Below are 16,375 nucleotides of genomic sequence, written 5' to 3'. Positions count from 1 at the left end.
ACTGCTCTTCAAGAGGTCCATAGCCCTGGATGATTAGATACCTTCTGAGTGGTGTTGCTGACATCGAGCCTAGAAATTTGATATATACATCACGGATAAGGATATGGAGGAATTTACCACGAGTATGCGATCGATGGCCCCGTTACCTTTTTTGATGGCTAACGTAAGACTGTGAATTCAAGCTCGAGATGTCATTGACTACATTGGAACAAAGCTATGGTGGTACGCAATTTAAAGTACTGCTTATGGAACCCACCAAGTTATCACCTAGGTAGCTACCTCCAATTGAATCTGTCAGCTGCTGTTTTTGCTGTAGGTGTACATTGCTGTAGTATGGACTTGCCATAGTGATTTTGGAGCAAGCATTGAGCTGCGCACTGACTCTGTTCCGATATCTACGATTCTATGTACTATTTAAGGTACCTCACTTGACTGCACAACTGGACCACGCCCCCTCATTCTTATAAATAGCAATAATCCCCAGCTCCACCCACCTGTCCCCTGGGCTGAGCTCTTACCCCTCAATCATTACACTTGCGTACCATTGGAATCATGGCGATTTCACACCAACCTATCCTCCCCGACGATGTTCTCTTCTCAAGGCTCTTGAAAATAGCCAGACAACGAGATTCAGAGATCATCGTCAATGACTGCAGCCGCGGAACCCAGTTCAGCTACCGTCAAATCCTCGACGGCACGGTGAAACTAAAACAGAAACTCCAAGCATCCCTTGACAGGTCTACACTAAAGAACCGCGGTGGTTTCTACATTGCTCTGTTGGCTCCGAACGGATATGAGTTTATCATCGGTGTCCTTGCTGTTCTGGCAATCGGCGGAGTAGTCGTACCAATGCGTAAGGTCCCCGTTATGAAACACGTCTTGAGAGGAAGGGTAGATAGCTAACGTGAAAATTATAAAAACAACAGCAACTGGCGCACTTCCCGCCGAAGCATCACACATTCTTCAGCAATGTGATGCACGGTATCTCCTTGCTACCTCGGAGCTGGCCAGTCTCGCTGCACAGATCAAACAGGAATTTGACATTCCTTCTCTTATCATTGATAGCAATGAAGACGTAGTCGCTGCGGCCGATAATAACCTCCTTCTAGTCGAAAGCTATACTCTCGATTCGACCCTGGCAGTGTCCGAGGAAACCCCAAGTATATTATTCTTCACATCAGGAACAACCGGGCCCCCGAAAGGTGTTTTACACGCCCGCAAAACAATTAACAAGTATGCCCGACAAGTCGAAGCACCCGAACCAAACGACGAGCTCTGCATCATCCCACGGGGCGCATTCTGGTCGCTCTACTTCACCAAGCTATTCCAAATGCTGCTTACAGGCATCCGCGTCGAGATCCACAACTTTGGGAGAAACTATAACCTGATATGGGAGAAGCTGCGCGAGCGAACGGCTACCAAGATCGTGTTGTCTCCGACCTTTTGGTATGGAATGATGATATACTTCCAGCGTCATATTTCCGTCGAGTTGCCGCAGGATGTTGTTGACGAGTATGTGAAGGGAACGCAGCACCTGCGCGATGCGTGCGCGACGGGTGCTATGCTCTCACGCCCGATTAAGGAGTTCTGGGGAGAGATGCGTGGAGGTCGACTCCTTAAACAGCTATATGGAACAACGGAGACGCAGGAGATAGCTGTTTGCGATATGGAGTCGGGAAGTGTAGAGGTGAGACATCGAAATACACGTTGCCGGTGGCTGTTGTCTCTGAGAAATTTTGAATATTGCTAATAGCCGTGACCAGGATGACTTGGGAGCACCGCTTCCGAATGTCACTATGAAGCTATCCGAAGGTGATGCAGGGGAAGTCCTTGTTAAGGCGCCGTCCCTATTCCTCGGGTGGGTACAAGTATCATTTCTCGACGTTAGAAAATCCACTGACGAATTTTGTACCGTAGGTACTTGAACTCCCCTGATGCCACGGCAAAACGGTTCGACTCCGAAGGATTCTTCAAGACTGGAGATCTAGCCATCCTTCAGGATGGACGGTACATCTTCAAAGGAAGGGCAAACATGGACCGTCAGTTCTCTCACTTCTTTCTCGCTTTTCTGCCTCAGCTAAAGATCACTTTCCCGTGACAGTATTCAAATTCTACACCTACAAAGTTCCTCGAGGACAGGTCGAGGCTGCCCTAATCGCACTTCCATACATCACAGAGGGCTATATCATGCCAGTCGCAGATCCGCAGTGTGACACGCGGACAGCCGCTCTCGTGCGGTTTCACAAGAATGGCAATGATACCGGTCACAACAAAGTGGATTTGCAGGCAATTCGAAATGACCTTGCCGCCAAAATGGGCCTCCCTGCGTACCAATTGCCAACTGTGTTGAGGATTTTGAGAGAGCACGAATCTGTTCCCCGGACATGGTCGGATAAGACTTCCATGATGAAGGCGGTTCATATGTTTTTCCCGCTGGATAACGAGGGCAGGATTTGTGGGGAGGAGACGGAGGTTCTTGATGTTAGCGGTTTCATGAAGATGCAGGCTACAAAGTTGTGGGAGCTGTCGGGGATGCGGTAGGGAGCTTTTCATAGAACCGAATATATGAGGTGACTGGAACATGGATGAAGACGGGCGCGATGAGTAGTTGATGAAGTAATCTGAGTCTAAAGGAGTGAGTTGAGGCATTAATGATTTTTCGAGTATGTCTATCTGCGGAAAACTTCTCAATAGCTTCAGTTCTATTTTCTATTTCCTTGAAAGTTCTTAACATTCCAGTGATTGAATTCATTGTTCTCATAGCATTATTCGCGGTTGTTATAGCACCATAAGATAGTTTTATACTGACTGATAGCTCTCTATCATTGCACCGTGCATCCGATATCACTATCCGCGAATCTCACCTTCAACGAGTGAACATGTCCTACCCAATTGCGGGGAGAGCTAGCAATTCCTTTATGGATTCTTTGATAATACCGAGCGCCTGGTCAATTTGAGAGTCAGAAACGACAAGCGGAGGTGCGATGCGAATGACGCCTGTCCGGCTCGATTTAAGCTATGAACAAAATACGTTAGCCAAGTTGATCAAATGAACAGTCCCTGAGGACATGAGAGTGGCTGCTTACCAAAAGACCCTTCCGTTTCATTAGCTCGCACAGTGTTATGCCCGTATGTCCATTCGTCTTGGACTGATCAATGACGAACGCGTTGAGCAACCCCCTGCCGCGAACTGTTTGAATAACTGGACCCGGAGTTTGAGCCTGGATAACGGTCAGACCGTTACGAAGTACATGCCCAAGATTTTCTGCCCGTTCAACCAGACTTTCCTCCTCAACGACTTGGAGAGCACGCATAGCAACTGCGGCCCCGAGCGGATTACCGCCGTAAGTTGAGCCATGAGTTCCGGGCTCGACAGTAAGCATCACTTCGTTGCTTCCTAGAACGCAGGAGACGGGGTACATGCCGCCTGTCATGGTCTTGCCTAATAGCACCATATCAGGTCTTATTCCACTCCAGTAGTGGCCAAGTAGCTTTCCAGTCCGCGCAATTCCAGTCTGGATTTCGTCACAGACTAATAGGACATTATATTTATCACAGAGAGCTCTTGCCTCGCGAAGATAGTCATCATCGGCTACAATGACGCCTGCATCTCCTTGGATAGGTTCGATCATGAAGGCGGCCAGGTTGAAGCCCGCTGCCTCAAACGCATCTCGGAGCGCTGCCTTATCATTGTAGGTAATCAATTTGTCGGTTCCAGGAATCGAACAGCTGACATTGGGAACCAATGGACCATAGTTTTCGCGAGACATTTCATCAGAGGCTAGGGAGATTGAGGCCAACTATAAGACAGAAACGTCGAGGTCAATAATGTCCGCCCACAATCGTATTTCATTAAGGCAGGCCAGAGACTCACTGTCCGTCCATGGTGATTACCTGCAGCACCAAGAACAATAGCTTCCTCCTGCGGAACACCTTTGACTTTATAGGCCCATTTTCGCGCAACCTTGATGGCAGTTTCAGAAGCCTCCGCGCCAGTGCTTGACGGCAGGACCCTGTCATAGCCAAAGAGCTTGGTCATAAATTCCGCGAATTGGGGATAAACATCGTTGTGGAAGGCGCGAGAGGTCAAGGTCAGACGGGATGCTTGGTCAACAAGCGCTGCGACGAGTTTCGGGTGGCAATGGCCATGGTTAAGTGCAGTTGAAGCAGAGTGAAAGTCAAGGTAGTGCTTTCCCTCGGGATCCCAAACAGAGGCACCCTGGGCACGGGCAAAGACGATGGGGAGCGATTGGTAGTTTTTGGCCGAATAGCTCTTTTCAGCCAGGAGGGCGGCTTCGGTACTAGCAGCGCGGTTTGTCACCAGCTCGTTGTCGATGTTGGAGCCCATGGTCAGAGAGCGGCAAGAATTGACGTTGTGAGAGGTAAAGGGCTTGGTGGATGGTGAGGTTCAAGGAAACGAGGCGAAGGGCGTCAGGAAAGACAGACTTAAATAGACGACCCTAAAAGGGCGGGGAACGTATTGCACCAGAATCTCCATTCCGCCAACCACTTGGCCACATATTCGAACCTGGTAGCTTGAAAAAGCCCCGGCCACGGCGCAGACTCCAGATGCATGCATTAGCGCCAGAATGACATCGGGGACAGGACTCTTCCGGTGCTAGTGTCTCAATTGGCCGCTCATTGCACCGTTTAGCGCCTCGACCGACGCTCGACAGTGTATGGGCCGCATTTCAAGCTCTATTTTGTACGAGAGGAATGAGAGGAGGTGCGTGGTAATACACTGTGTTGAGTGGTGTATATGTACGAGTATGTAAAGCTATGGAAGCTATGGAAGAGGTAAAGGTGAGGCCTGGGTGTCGAACTTGGTCACATGATTACGAACGCACTTGTTCAGCTAGCCTTTCATATAGCGGCAAGCCCCTTTTCATTGATAATATTTTCGATACAATTGGAAGTGATCCACCTGGTACTGTATCGGTGGCAATCCCTATATCAGCAGACAATGGTCACAGGGTAACTCATGGCTGCGGAATTGTGATTATAGCCCGATTTATTCCTATGCAAGGTAACATGTATATCCGGACTATGCTGAGGGTCAGCAAACTTATCTATCTCATGCAGGCATTGGAATCAACTACCAGGTACACAGTTCAGCGGCATTCCAAACGAACAGTAGCGGTACTCGGGAGAGCGCTCTAAAATAGGGGGTTTGAATCGAGCCAATCCTAAAGCATATACCCCCTAAAACAACCCACCGTATCGCAAATTAAGTTTGGGCTATGCCGAATCGTGTACCACGAACGATCTGTGGATACTCCCGAGATCCCGGTAGGGATGCTCCGAAAACGAAGTATTGCCTCGCGCTGCTCGGCGATCCGACGCGGTGGGTGTTCATGTGGCTTATCAATCGTGTTTGTCGATCATTGCAGGGGGCTGCGCGCCACGATCTTACCCAGGGGGATGCAAGGCACCTGTTACAGCACCCCTAGGCATTTAGAGCAACGAGTATCTTCCAGACATCGTCCATCTTCTACAAAGGAACTTGATGTCTTGACCCGGCAGCTGTCGACTCACGCAAAGCGCGATGTCTACCTCCGCAGAGCACCCGGGATGGCGGTCTTCCAGAAAATTGGTCACCGCCACCGCTTGCGTTGCCTTGTTTACTGGTAGGAACACGAATGCTTATTGCCGATGACGATTCATGCCTCTAATGTCAGTGAACAGAAACTCTTCTATCCGGGTTCCCCGTACCGATGCTTCCTTATATGCTAGAAGAGCGCCTTCGCAACGACCCATCCCGAACAATTGATACCACCAACAGCCTCCTGAGTCTACACGGTTTCGTGACAATGATCTGCTCCCCTGTTTTCGCGAGGTTCTTCGATAAAACCTCCAATCAAAAAGGCCCGCTTTTTCTGTCGCTTGGGCTTTGTCTTGCAGGGACTGTGCTGGTCGCGTACACTCCCACATGTATTTGTCACCCCGGCCACGCTCCTTTGTGCTCTACGAATGCTGACAGTGTTTGATCCAGTATGGGCACTATACCTGGGCAGGGTCCTGCAGGCAGTTGCCGGCTCGGCAGCATGGCTTGTCTGTACAGCTATGATAACCGAGACTGCAGGTGATGGTAGGATTGGGAGAGTGATGGGGCTGAGTACGTCTTTTATAATGATCGGAACAGTGAGTGGGCCAATGCTCGGGGGTGTTTTGCTAGGCTTGGTTGGATACTGGGCGGCTTGGTCTGTGCCAATGGGCCTGCTGTTTCTTGACATGATTGCGCGGTTGGTTATGATCCAGCCAGAGCGCCATTCACTGGACTCGCACGCTTCGTCTGATAAGGCCAAGCACAGCAAATCATGCCATGTCACCCCAAGCGACTCATCCCATGATGTGGAAGGAGTTGACACTGAAACATCGCCCCTTCTGTCATCATCAGCTTCGACAACAGTTTCGACAATAGGGGTCGGTTCAGATTCAGACACGGAAGTAGGAATCGATACCGCTTCGGTTGCGGAAAATCGCAATTTCTACGCAGTAGTTCTTCGAGACATTGGTATATGGACAAGCATTCTGAACACGATTGTCCAAGCTGCGGTTCGAGCAGGCTTCAACGCAACTTTACCCGTTTATCTCCGGGACACCTTCAATTGGGGCCCGTCATCTGTCGGAGCAACTTTTTTTGCTCTCCAAGTCCCTATAGTCTTTCTCTCCCCTGTTCTTGGCTGGGTCCGAGATCGCGTTGGTGTCCGATACCCAACAACGATCGGTTGGGTTCTTCTTTGCCCCTTACTATGCTGCTTGGGTATTCCCGGGAGCGGAATATTTTGGGCCAGTGACAGCCAGAGAATTGAAGAAGCCGCCTTTATTGCATGCATATGTGGCATTGGATTAGTTATGCCCTTCACTCAAGGTGCCGGAGCTTTGAACATGCGGAGTAAGTCAGACGTCTGTTGCTTAATAAGGGGGCGAATGCTAACAGTGGGTCGGCACCGTGAATAGACGTCGTAAGGACGCTGGAAAAAGAAACCCCCAATATCTTTGGCCCTAACGGTGGGCGCGCGAGGTGCTTTGCGCTGATTTCAGTGTCGTTTAATACTGGCCTGACGCTGGGCCCAGCTATCATTGGTTGGCTGTTTGGCAACATTGGGTATTGTTACATGAATATTCTTCTCGGTAGGTGATGACACGATTCTGTTTCTCAATGTGCGCGTGTTGATATATACTCTAGGTGCTACCTGTCTTGGAGTAGCGGTTATCTCATTTCTTTTCTATTGATTTGTATATAATATGTGGATTGTTCGCTGGAAACGGAAAAGTTTTTCTTTTAGGGATCTCTAAATGACATTATAAGTGGCTGTTATGATAGCACATTTTCTATTTTGGGCTTAGTATTGTTACGGACCCTGCAACACTGCACCTAGTTAAGGGTAGACTGCGCCAGAGCTACCGGGCCCACGGCCGTGGTAAGACTGGTGCATGTTTTGCCTTTCGTTTCTTTTTCTTTTTTTGATTCGTTGGTGCCCGTGTCCTTCGTGTGGCTGAAATTCACTTTGAATTTCAAGCATTTGGCCCACGTCTTCAACAGTAAATGCCTTTTGTGGATCGAAATATTTTTGTGGAGGAGTTGTGGAAGGCTCCGCAGAAGAATCCCGTAGTGGTTCTTGTTTCGATGAAAGACGACAAGATACTTTCTCTGGTCTCAATCTAAAAATTTGCAATTGACTTTCGAGTGAATAGAACAAGACAAGCAAGATTACGAAAGTCTATAACTTGAGAAATGGTACATATTTACGCTTATGCAACAACGCCCTTGCCCTTCAACTCCTCTACTTGCTCAACACTCAATCCAACCACATCCCGAAGTAACTCATCGGTATGTTCTCCAAGCAAAGGAGGGGGGCTGCGAATGCTAGGCTCCGCATTGGAATACTTCACCGGCGGACTGATGACCTTGATCGGACCACAAGCCGGATGATCAATAGTCTGCACCATACCGCGAGCCTGCACATGCTCATGGTTCATTGTCCCCTGGATATCATTCACAGCGGCGTATGGCAATCCGCTGCCTTCGAAGATCTCCTGCCATCGTTGCGTGCTGCGCTTGACCAGTTCACCTTCAATTAAAGGCTCCAACACAGCTCGGTTATTGACTCGTTCATTGTTACTGACGAACCGGGGGTCAGTCTTCCACTCCGACTTGCCAATCTTGTCACAAAGAACCCCGAATAGACGATCATTTGCGCCACCGACAAAGATATCCCCATCGGCAGTCTTGAATCCCTGATACGGGACAACGGATGCTAGAAAACAGCCTTAGTCTCCATAATACCGAGGATTCTTCAGATCACTCACGATGCGCAGTCCCCCATCTTCCAGAATCCTTCTTCCCACTAATCAATACGGACTCCCCCATATTCGCCAGCGTTGCAACCTGACAATCACTCAGACAAACGTCAAGATGCTGCCCCTCTCCCGTATTCGCGCGTGCCAACAACGCCGCCATTACGGAATTGCACGCATACAACCCCGTCGTCAAATCAGTCACCGCAACCCCAACCTTGACGGGCGGCCCATCACGCGTGCCGGTCAAATGCATAAGTCCAAATTCAGCCTCAACCATCACGTCGAAGCCGGGTCGGTCGCTGTACGGACCTGTCTGGCCATAGCCCGTGATACTTGTATATATGAGGCGGGGGTTGATTTTGCGGAGTGTTTCGTAGTCCAAGTTGTATTTCTTAAGTGAGCCCGGGAGGTAGTTTTCGACCAAGACGTCGCAGTCACGGGCGAGCTGGTGGAGGATTTGCACACCTTCCGGGTGGGCGAAGGAGAGACCGAGGGACTTTTTGTTACGATTTACCTTGAGATCATCAGTTTTGCCCTTACCATAGAAGCAGGGAATTCCATACAGAAAGGTAGTATGCGCTTTCGCCATTGCCGGCCCGGCCGTCATTGTAGGCTGCAAAGGGCGGGCCCCACGCGCGCGTGTCGTCGCCTCGGACTGGGTGCTCGACCTTGATGATCTCTGCTCTACAAGAAGTATCAGCAATGTTCAGTTCAGTTTCGTGGTGATTCAATATCTCGGTACACACCCTAAATCGCCCAGAATTTGCGTGCAGTATGGCTGCCAAGGGTGTCAGTGTGCCTCTCACAATCGTTTCACAAGCCATTGGCGTATCATTTACATACCCCGGCCAATACCCGACTCATGTCCAACACGCGAACTCCTGCCAGCGGCAATTTCTTCGCATTTGGGGTTGTCGCCAGTCCTCGGGCGAGCCCTAATTTGACTGGACGTGTCAGGATAGGAGCGGCTCGGGCCACCAAGGCTGCCCGTGATAACCAGGGACTGTTCATCGAGAATTGGATTCAGATCAAACCCCTTGATTTGAGAAATTCCCAAGCTCTTTCGTGCCGAATGACTTGGGCTTTTGCTAAATTCGCACGGGTGGAGAGCCCCACTGCTCGATCTGCAGGTGGGTTCGACCCCACATGAGTTCAATTTGCAATGCGGCGTGATGTGGAAGAGGCTCTAGGGACAGGTAACGACATTAAGATAGTGAGTTCGCGTGCACTATGAAGATCTACGATGGTAACAGTGGATAAGTTGAAAGAGATTTAATTTTTCAGTCTATAAAGTCTTGACCGTTGCAAAGAAAAAATGACACCGTATCCGATCCCAACTCTACTTGGTATATATGCATTTACAGCTGCATGGGCTTCAGGTCCTCGGCGACCTTGAAGGGAGCGGCAGTCTTATTGCGGATTTCCTCCACGGTGACGCCCTCGGCGTGCTCCATCAGAGTCAGACCCTCGGTGGGGCTGACGTCGAAAACGGCCAAGTCGGTGATGATGGTAGAGACACACTTGGGGCCGGTCAGGGGGAAGGAGCAAGAGGGCAGAATCTTAGGGTTGCCCTTCTTGTCGGTGTGCTCCATGGTCACAACGACCTTGGTCTTCTCGGGGTTGGCGACCAGATCCATGGCACCGCCGACGCCCTTGACCTTACCGGGAAGCATGAAGTTGGCCAGGTCTGTAGAGAATTAGTACCAACTTACACAGTTCTATATCGGGGGATAGACATACCGCCGTACTGGCTGACCTGGAGAGCACCCAGCATAGTGAGATCGATCTTACCAGCGCGGATCATACCGAAGCTCTCGTGAGAGCCGAACAGGGAAGCACCACGGCCGAGAGTAACGGTCTCCTTGCCGGGGTTGATGAGATCAGGGTCCTCCTCACCGGGCTGGGGGTAGCCACCCAGACCCAGGATACCATTCTCAGCCTGCAGAACGACCTCGACACCCTCGGGCAGGTAGGAGGGAGCGATCAGGGGGATTCCAATACCAAGGTTAACGTACATGCCGTCCTTGAATTCCTTGGCGGCACGCTTGACGATACGCTCACGGCGCATGGTGGCTTCCCCGGAACCAGCAGCAAGCATCTCTTTGGGGTCCTTGGCGTAGGTAACCTTCTCGATTTGCTTCTCGCCGGTGCTCTGGATGACAGCGTCGACGTAGATGCCCTGCAGGTGGATGTCCTCGGGGGCAATCTCGCCAACCTCCACAATGTGATCAGCCTCAACGAGAGTAACCTTGGCGTTCTTGGCCATGGCCTCGTTGAAGTTGTTCATGGCCTTGCGGAACTGGCAGTTGCCAAGTCGATCGGCCTTGTGAACCTTGACCAGAGCGTAGTCACCGTAGATCGATTCTTCCAGAAGGAATTCCTTGCCGTTGAAAGTGCGGGTTTCCTTAGGCTTGGACTTTTCAGCCACGGAGCCATCCTTGTTGTACCGAACGGGGAGTTCACCAGTTTGAACTACGAGTCCCATCCGTTAGCTGTGCCCGTTTGTGCGTGGTATCCGAGCAACTTACTGATAGTACCAAAAGCAGCGGGGGTGTAGAAAGCCGGAACGCCAGCCGCTCCAGCAGCGCACTTCTCAGCAATGGTACCCTGGGGAGTAAGCTCCAGGGCCAGGTCACCGCTAAGATACATCTTCTCAAAGACCTTGTTCTCGCCGATGAAAGAAGCGATCATCTTGGTGATCTGCTTCGACTCGAGCAATTGACCTGTGATAGAAGTAGAAAAGTCAGCGCATGTCCAATCTGTAGCAATTGCGGAATCGCATTGGCAATTCCATACCGAGACCAGCGCCGGGCATGCCGGCGTTGTTGGAGACCACGGTCAGGTCCTTGATGTCGGGACGGTCGCGGACGGCGTCAATCAGGGTGTTGGGGACACCGGAGAAGCCAAAGCCACCGACCAAAACGGTGGCCGGGCCCTTCATGGACTTGACGGCCTCGTTGGCGGAGGCGCATCGCTTGTCAATAGCTCTCTTGGTGGTGGAAGCAGAGAAGTTCCGCCGCCATATCGGGCGGAACACCGACACCATAGGGAAAGGTCGCGACATGGTCGACCTTTGAATTACTATGGTATTTTCTGAGCCAGCAGAAAGAAGAAGAAGAGAAACAGAAACATGATCACGAAGTTCCCCATATCGCAGCTTTCGGCTAGGGACTCAGCCAGAGAAGCCGAGAAAACACTTATCCGGCAGTGGTCACCGCGGTGTTCCCCACACGTCGGAGAGGGAGCGCGGCGAGCCCCAAAAGTTTTTGCCGGCGTCGGAAGCCGACCCCACAACTTTATCCGATTTGCATCAGGGTTAGTTTTGGGGGGCTTCGGGGGCCCTCCATGTCATGCGGGGTGCATCAGGAGTGGGATAGGGTTATGCGGAGGGTGATCTTGGCCGGAGAAGATTACTTAGGACTGGAAACCGGTGGTGAAATGTAATTGACTGTCGAATGAAGCTCGGCTGAAAGGTTCGCCGCTGTAACGGACTGGTATCGTGACGTGTAATTTACAGTCGGGACTGGCGTCGGCAGAGCGCGCGCTGCTTCGGATCGTGCATTCTTACCCTCTCGGGGTCTGGCATTCTGTCATTCTTCCAACACCATGACACTGCCAGTGCGGCTTCTGCTCGTTCGGATCATCGGGCGGGGCCGTCCCCTCACTTCTCCGCTCTTCATGCATCTCGACGCGTTTTAGCTGAAGCTTCCTTGCACTTTGGGGTTATCCCGCTTTGCTCGCATGTTGGCAAAAGGACGATGACCTCTCATATTGATTGAAACTCATCCCTGCCCTGCAAGTCATTCAACGGGATCCAATAGAGAGTTGATGCTATGTAGAGCATTCCTTCATTCCGAGTAGGCCGGCGGAATAACCCCGCGTATCAAGTACATAAGATCGAAATGCCCGGGACTGTGGTGACTTTAGATCAAAATTGACGAGGACCTATTTTATGATATCCCAGCCATAATATCACGTTTCAAGTTGTAAATTCGGCCATCATAATGAGTACCAAGCCGTCCGTACCCCCAACGCCTTTGCTATCAGAAAAGCATAACGGCATCCCCGCGAGCCTCTTCGCAAAGGCCCAAGACGCCAAATCCGCCATCTTCGGCATCGCTACAAAATCCCAGAGCAATCGAACGCAGATTGCGCTTCCCCAGGGAGTCGGAGAGGGTACATTCAACAAGGCGATTGACGAGCTCCGGGGACATTTGGGTGAAAAGCATGTCGAACTAGTGACAAAACTTGATGATGGATGGTAAGGATGGAAACCCTATGCTGGAACGCAAGTTGACCGACTATTGTACCAGGTATATGGAAAGTCAGTCAACACCCCCTACGCCCGATGGAAAATGACTAAAGCAGCTTCTCTCCCATAGACCCCAATACGCACGATGGAATGCACGTGGCGGAGGCTGACGCCCTCGTTGCTTCAGCCGTAGTCTATCCGAGCACTACAGAGGAAGTGCAAAAGATTGTGCAATGGGCTAACAAGTACCGGATTCCTATTTCGCCGATATCGATTGGCCGAAACTGTATGTTCAGACACATAGTGTTGATTCAACAAGCTCACAGTGTCACATTTTAGATGGCTACGGAGGCGCCGCTCCTCGAGTCCGCGGCGCTGTCGTTATTGACCTCGGAAGGCGAATGAATCGCATTCTCGATATCAACCCCGACGATTGCACATGTCTGGTCGAACCAGGTGTCACTTATTTCGCCCTTTACGAAGAGATCCAGGCTCGAGGCTTCAAGCACCTGTGGGTCGATGTGCCAGATATTGGAGGCGGCTCCGTTTTGGGAAATGCAGTCGACAGGGGTGTTGGGTATACACCATATGGAGATCACTGGATGATGCATTCCGGGATGGAAGTTGTGCTTCCGACTGGGGAAGTCATCAGGACAGGAATGGGAGCGCTGCCGGGGAACAATAGCTGGCAGCTATTTCCCTATGGATTTGGACCGACCCCTGAGTATGGTCCTCTTCGGCGGATAAGTCGTTTACAAGCTAATTCTGGAAAATTTAGCGGACTGTTTTCCCAGTCTAACCTGGGCATCGTCACGAAGATGGGATTCGGGCTGATGCCAAATCCTGGTGGATACGAAAGTTATGTACGTGTTTGTTTACTTGAATTGCGGAACAATCACTGACTCTATCACAGCTCTATGTGTTCCCGAAAGATGAGGATCTGAGCCAGCTGGTAGAACACACAATGTATCCTGACTTTGAGAGCCGTTACTGACCCGTATCCCAGATTGAAATCATTCGTCCATTGCGAATCGCCATGATCCTCGAAAATGTCGCCCAGCTACGTCACATCACTATGCATGTTGGCCTCGAAGGGAAACCTCGAAGTACCTACTATAACGGAAAAGGAAGAGTGCCCGATAACATCATTCACGAAGCAGCCAAGAAGTTATCGTCCGGCGATTGCTCTTGGCTGTACTACGGCATGGCGTACGGGCCTCAAGAGATCCGCAAATACAAGTTGGAAATTATCCACAAAGAGTTCATGAAGATCCCTGGAGCGCGGCGCATCGATCCAGCAACTCTCCCAGCCGACGACTATTACTGGGTGCGCGACCGAGTTGCATCTGGCGTTCCCGATATCGAGGAACTGCGCTGGGTAAATTGGCACCCGAACGGCGGACACGTTGCCTTTAGTCCTGTATCGCCGGTGCGAGGACACGATGCCACGGCTCTCTGGGACATTGCACGGAAACGCTGCGACGAGTTCGACCTAGACCTGTTCCCTACGTTCGTCGTGGGTCTCCGCGAGATGCATCTGATCGTTGAGATTGTGTTCAATCGAGATGAACCCACCATGCGCAACAACGTGCGAGCCTGTCTTCGGGCTATGATTGATGATGCTGCAAAGCTGGGCTATGGCGAATATCGCACTCACCTGGCCTTTATGGATCAGATTGCTGGGACTTATAACTGGAATGATGGTGCGCTCATGAAGTTCAACGAGAAGATCAAGGATTGTTTGGATCCACGTGGAATCATGGCTCCTGGTAAGTCTGGCGTCTGGCCTGCGCGGTATCGTGGACGTGGATGGGAGATGTCGGTGAAGGATGAGGCTCCCGAGGGACAAGGAGTGAGTCCGAGTCCGGACTCGACTAAGTTGTAATGTATCGTGAGAACGGAACATTTGAAAGCATACCGTAGTCTTGGTAGCGAACGAGAAGAACGAATAGTGCTATACGCTTTTTATTCGGACTATTTAGCTTAACAACACTATTTTATTCTGATGTAACATACTAAGCACATTGCTCAGTTGCAAGGATGTATAAACTCGGTGTCGACCACATTACGGGGCCAGACCGATAGGAATTTGGTTCCGACAAGAGGCAAACCAACCACACGGCTCCCCTGTAATGTTTCATTGGCAAAATCCCTGTACGGCCCGCGAAACCAAAATAACAATGATCGTCAAGCGGTCGGAGCGCCCCACCATGGGGAACAGGGTCGGAGCTCCATGATGCAACCGGAGCCACACCCACATTCTGATAAATGTGGACTACTCCCTGACCCTGTCACCACGCGGAAAAAGATCATACAAATAAGAAAATGTTGAGAAGAACAGCTGGCGAAGTGCTCAAGAAGAGCCCGAACGATGTGGTCGTGCTCTCCGCCGTGCGGAGTCCCATCACACGAGCGTTCAAGGGCGGGTTCAAAGATTCCTATCCAGAGGAGATTTTGATGCCGGTAAGCTATTTTGCATTTATCGCTTGGTGAATGATTTCTGACGAGTTCTAGATTATGCAAGCCGCCGTACAACGCGCCAAAATCGAGCCGGGCCAAGTCAACGACGCCCTCATCGGCAACGTTCTTGCGGAGCTGGGTTTCGCAAAGACCGGGCGCATGGCGCTCAATGCGGCCGGGTTTCCCAACTCTACGACTTTCCACACAGTCAATCGACAATGTTCGAGTAGTCTGCAGGCTATTACGCATATTTCGCATTCGATTTTGGCAGGACAAATCGATGTTGGGCTCGGTGGAGGAGTTGAGAGCATGTCACGGAATTACGCCACCAAGGGAATTCCGGTCGATATTTCTCCTGATTTGAGGGAATCCGATGTCAAGGATGCGCGCGATTGTATTCTTCCTATGCTGAAGACGTCAGAAAATGTTGCGTCGCGATATGGGATTAGTCGGCGTGAACAGGATGAGTTTGCCGCAGAGAGCCAGCGGCGGGCGAGTGAGGCGCAAAAGTCGGGCAGGTTTTCTAAGGAGGTTGTGCCCGTTCGAGTGAGGTATATCAGCGCGGGAATTGATGAGGAAAGTTTCCAAGTGATTGACCGTGACGAGGGTGTTCGCCACGGCGTGACCGTTGACAAGTTGTCAAGTCTCAAGCCTGTGCTAGAGAATGGCTTCAGTACTGCTGGAAACTCGTAAGTCTCCGATGTTTGTCTCCATTGGGCCAACACTTGTTAACCCAGTGTTTTACTTGACAGGTCTCAAATCTCGGACGGTGCATCGAGCACCATCCTCGCTCGTCGATCCTGGGCTGAAGCGCATGGTCTGAAGCCCATCGCCCGGTTTGCCGGCACCCAGGTTGCTGGTTGTGCGCCAGATGAAATGGGCATTGGGCCCATTTTCGCTATCCAAAACCTGTACAAGTACCTGGGTATTGAAAACAAAGACGTCGACATTGTCGAAATGAACGAGGCTTTCGCCAGCCAGTCGATCTACTGTCTTCGGGAGCTCGGTCTGGATATGGACAGAGTCAACCCCAATGGCGGTGCTATCGCCCTTGGCCACCCCGTTGGAGCCACTGGAGCTAGGCAAGTTGCTACTCTGCTGGCTGAACTGCAGAGACAGGATAAGGAGATGGGCATTGTGAGCATGTGTGCCAGGTAAGGTCCCTCATCCACTAGACTTAGGATTTTGCTAATATTCATATCTAGCACTGGCATGGGAGTTGCATCGCTGTTCATTCGAGAGTAGATATCTGTAAACTACCTTGAATCCATAGCGATTGTAAATAGGACGCTATACTTAAATGCACTGCAGAAACACAAGAGTAAAGTCTCTACAAAAGCGTACACACCTCGTACACGT

General features: G+C 50.9%; 7 protein-coding genes across 7 annotated transcripts; 4 read left to right on the top strand and 3 right to left on the bottom strand.

Moving 5' to 3' along the window:
- Positions 1–552: 552 nt before the first annotated feature.
- Positions 553–2,541, top strand: N7498_001292 (class I adenylate-forming enzyme family protein; the record flags this gene model as incomplete). Its single annotated transcript, XM_058448355.1, has 5 exons — positions 553–853; positions 927–1,687; positions 1,764–1,858; positions 1,918–2,039; positions 2,102–2,541. 5 exons carry the CDS (start codon positions 553–555, stop codon positions 2,539–2,541), a joined length of 1,719 nt encoding a protein of 572 aa, XP_058313766.1.
- A 343-nt stretch (positions 2,542–2,884) lies between these two features.
- N7498_001291 (uncharacterized protein) lies at positions 2,885–4,348 on the bottom strand (the record flags this gene model as incomplete). The annotated part of the gene is made up of 3 exons (XM_058448354.1): positions 2,885–3,016; positions 3,087–3,800; positions 3,875–4,348. The coding sequence occupies 3 exons, from the start codon at positions 4,346–4,348 to the stop codon at positions 2,885–2,887; spliced, it is 1,320 nt and encodes a 439-aa protein (XP_058313765.1).
- Positions 4,349–5,545: 1,197 nt separating this feature from the next.
- N7498_001290 (MFS general substrate transporter) lies at positions 5,546–7,142 on the top strand (the record flags this gene model as incomplete). The annotated part of the gene is given in 4 exon segments (XM_058448353.1): positions 5,546–5,627; positions 5,686–5,979; positions 5,993–6,895; positions 6,961–7,142. 4 exon segments carry the CDS (start codon positions 5,546–5,548, stop codon positions 7,140–7,142), a joined length of 1,461 nt encoding a protein of 486 aa, XP_058313764.1.
- A 613-nt stretch (positions 7,143–7,755) lies between these two features.
- Positions 7,756–9,168, bottom strand: N7498_001289 (CaiB/BaiF CoA transferase family protein; the record flags this gene model as incomplete). The annotated part of the gene is made up of 5 exons (XM_058448352.1): positions 7,756–8,261; positions 8,314–8,818; positions 8,868–8,988; positions 9,051–9,082; positions 9,148–9,168. The coding sequence occupies 5 exons, from the start codon at positions 9,166–9,168 to the stop codon at positions 7,756–7,758; spliced, it is 1,185 nt and encodes a 394-aa protein (XP_058313763.1).
- Positions 9,169–9,662: 494 nt separating this feature from the next.
- Positions 9,663–11,494, bottom strand: N7498_001288 (3-oxoacid CoA-transferase; the record flags this gene model as incomplete). The annotated part of the gene is made up of 4 exons (XM_058448351.1): positions 11,101–11,494; positions 10,833–11,027; positions 10,045–10,776; positions 9,663–9,991 (listed from the first exon to the last, which is right to left on the bottom strand). The coding sequence occupies exons 1-4, from the start codon at positions 11,366–11,368 to the stop codon at positions 9,663–9,665; spliced, it is 1,524 nt and encodes a 507-aa protein (XP_058313762.1). The 5' UTR covers positions 11,369–11,494.
- Positions 11,495–12,308: 814 nt separating this feature from the next.
- On the top strand, positions 12,309–14,408 carry N7498_001287 (FAD-binding oxidoreductase; the record flags this gene model as incomplete). The annotated part of the gene is made up of 7 exons (XM_058448350.1): positions 12,309–12,565; positions 12,618–12,628; positions 12,687–12,842; positions 12,896–13,280; positions 13,335–13,419; positions 13,470–13,508; positions 13,563–14,408. Coding segments are annotated over 7 exons (1,779 nt in total), but the record flags the coding sequence as incomplete, so codon positions are not given.
- A 473-nt stretch (positions 14,409–14,881) lies between these two features.
- Positions 14,882–16,261, top strand: N7498_001286 (thiolase family protein; the record flags this gene model as incomplete). Its single annotated transcript, XM_058448349.1, has 4 exons — positions 14,882–15,019; positions 15,071–15,705; positions 15,769–16,170; positions 16,222–16,261. 4 exons carry the CDS (start codon positions 14,882–14,884, stop codon positions 16,259–16,261), a joined length of 1,215 nt encoding a protein of 404 aa, XP_058313760.1.
- Between the last annotated feature and the right edge of the window lie 114 nt (positions 16,262–16,375).

Source organism: Penicillium cinerascens (assembly GCF_028974065.1).
Source record: "Penicillium cinerascens strain IBT 15544 chromosome Unknown contig_16_segment0_segment0, whole genome shotgun sequence".
NCBI classification, from domain to species: Eukaryota; Fungi; Ascomycota; class Eurotiomycetes; order Eurotiales; family Aspergillaceae; genus Penicillium; species Penicillium cinerascens.
Note: the sequence above shows the minus strand (reverse complement) of the source record. Positions and strands in the feature narration are given on the sequence as shown.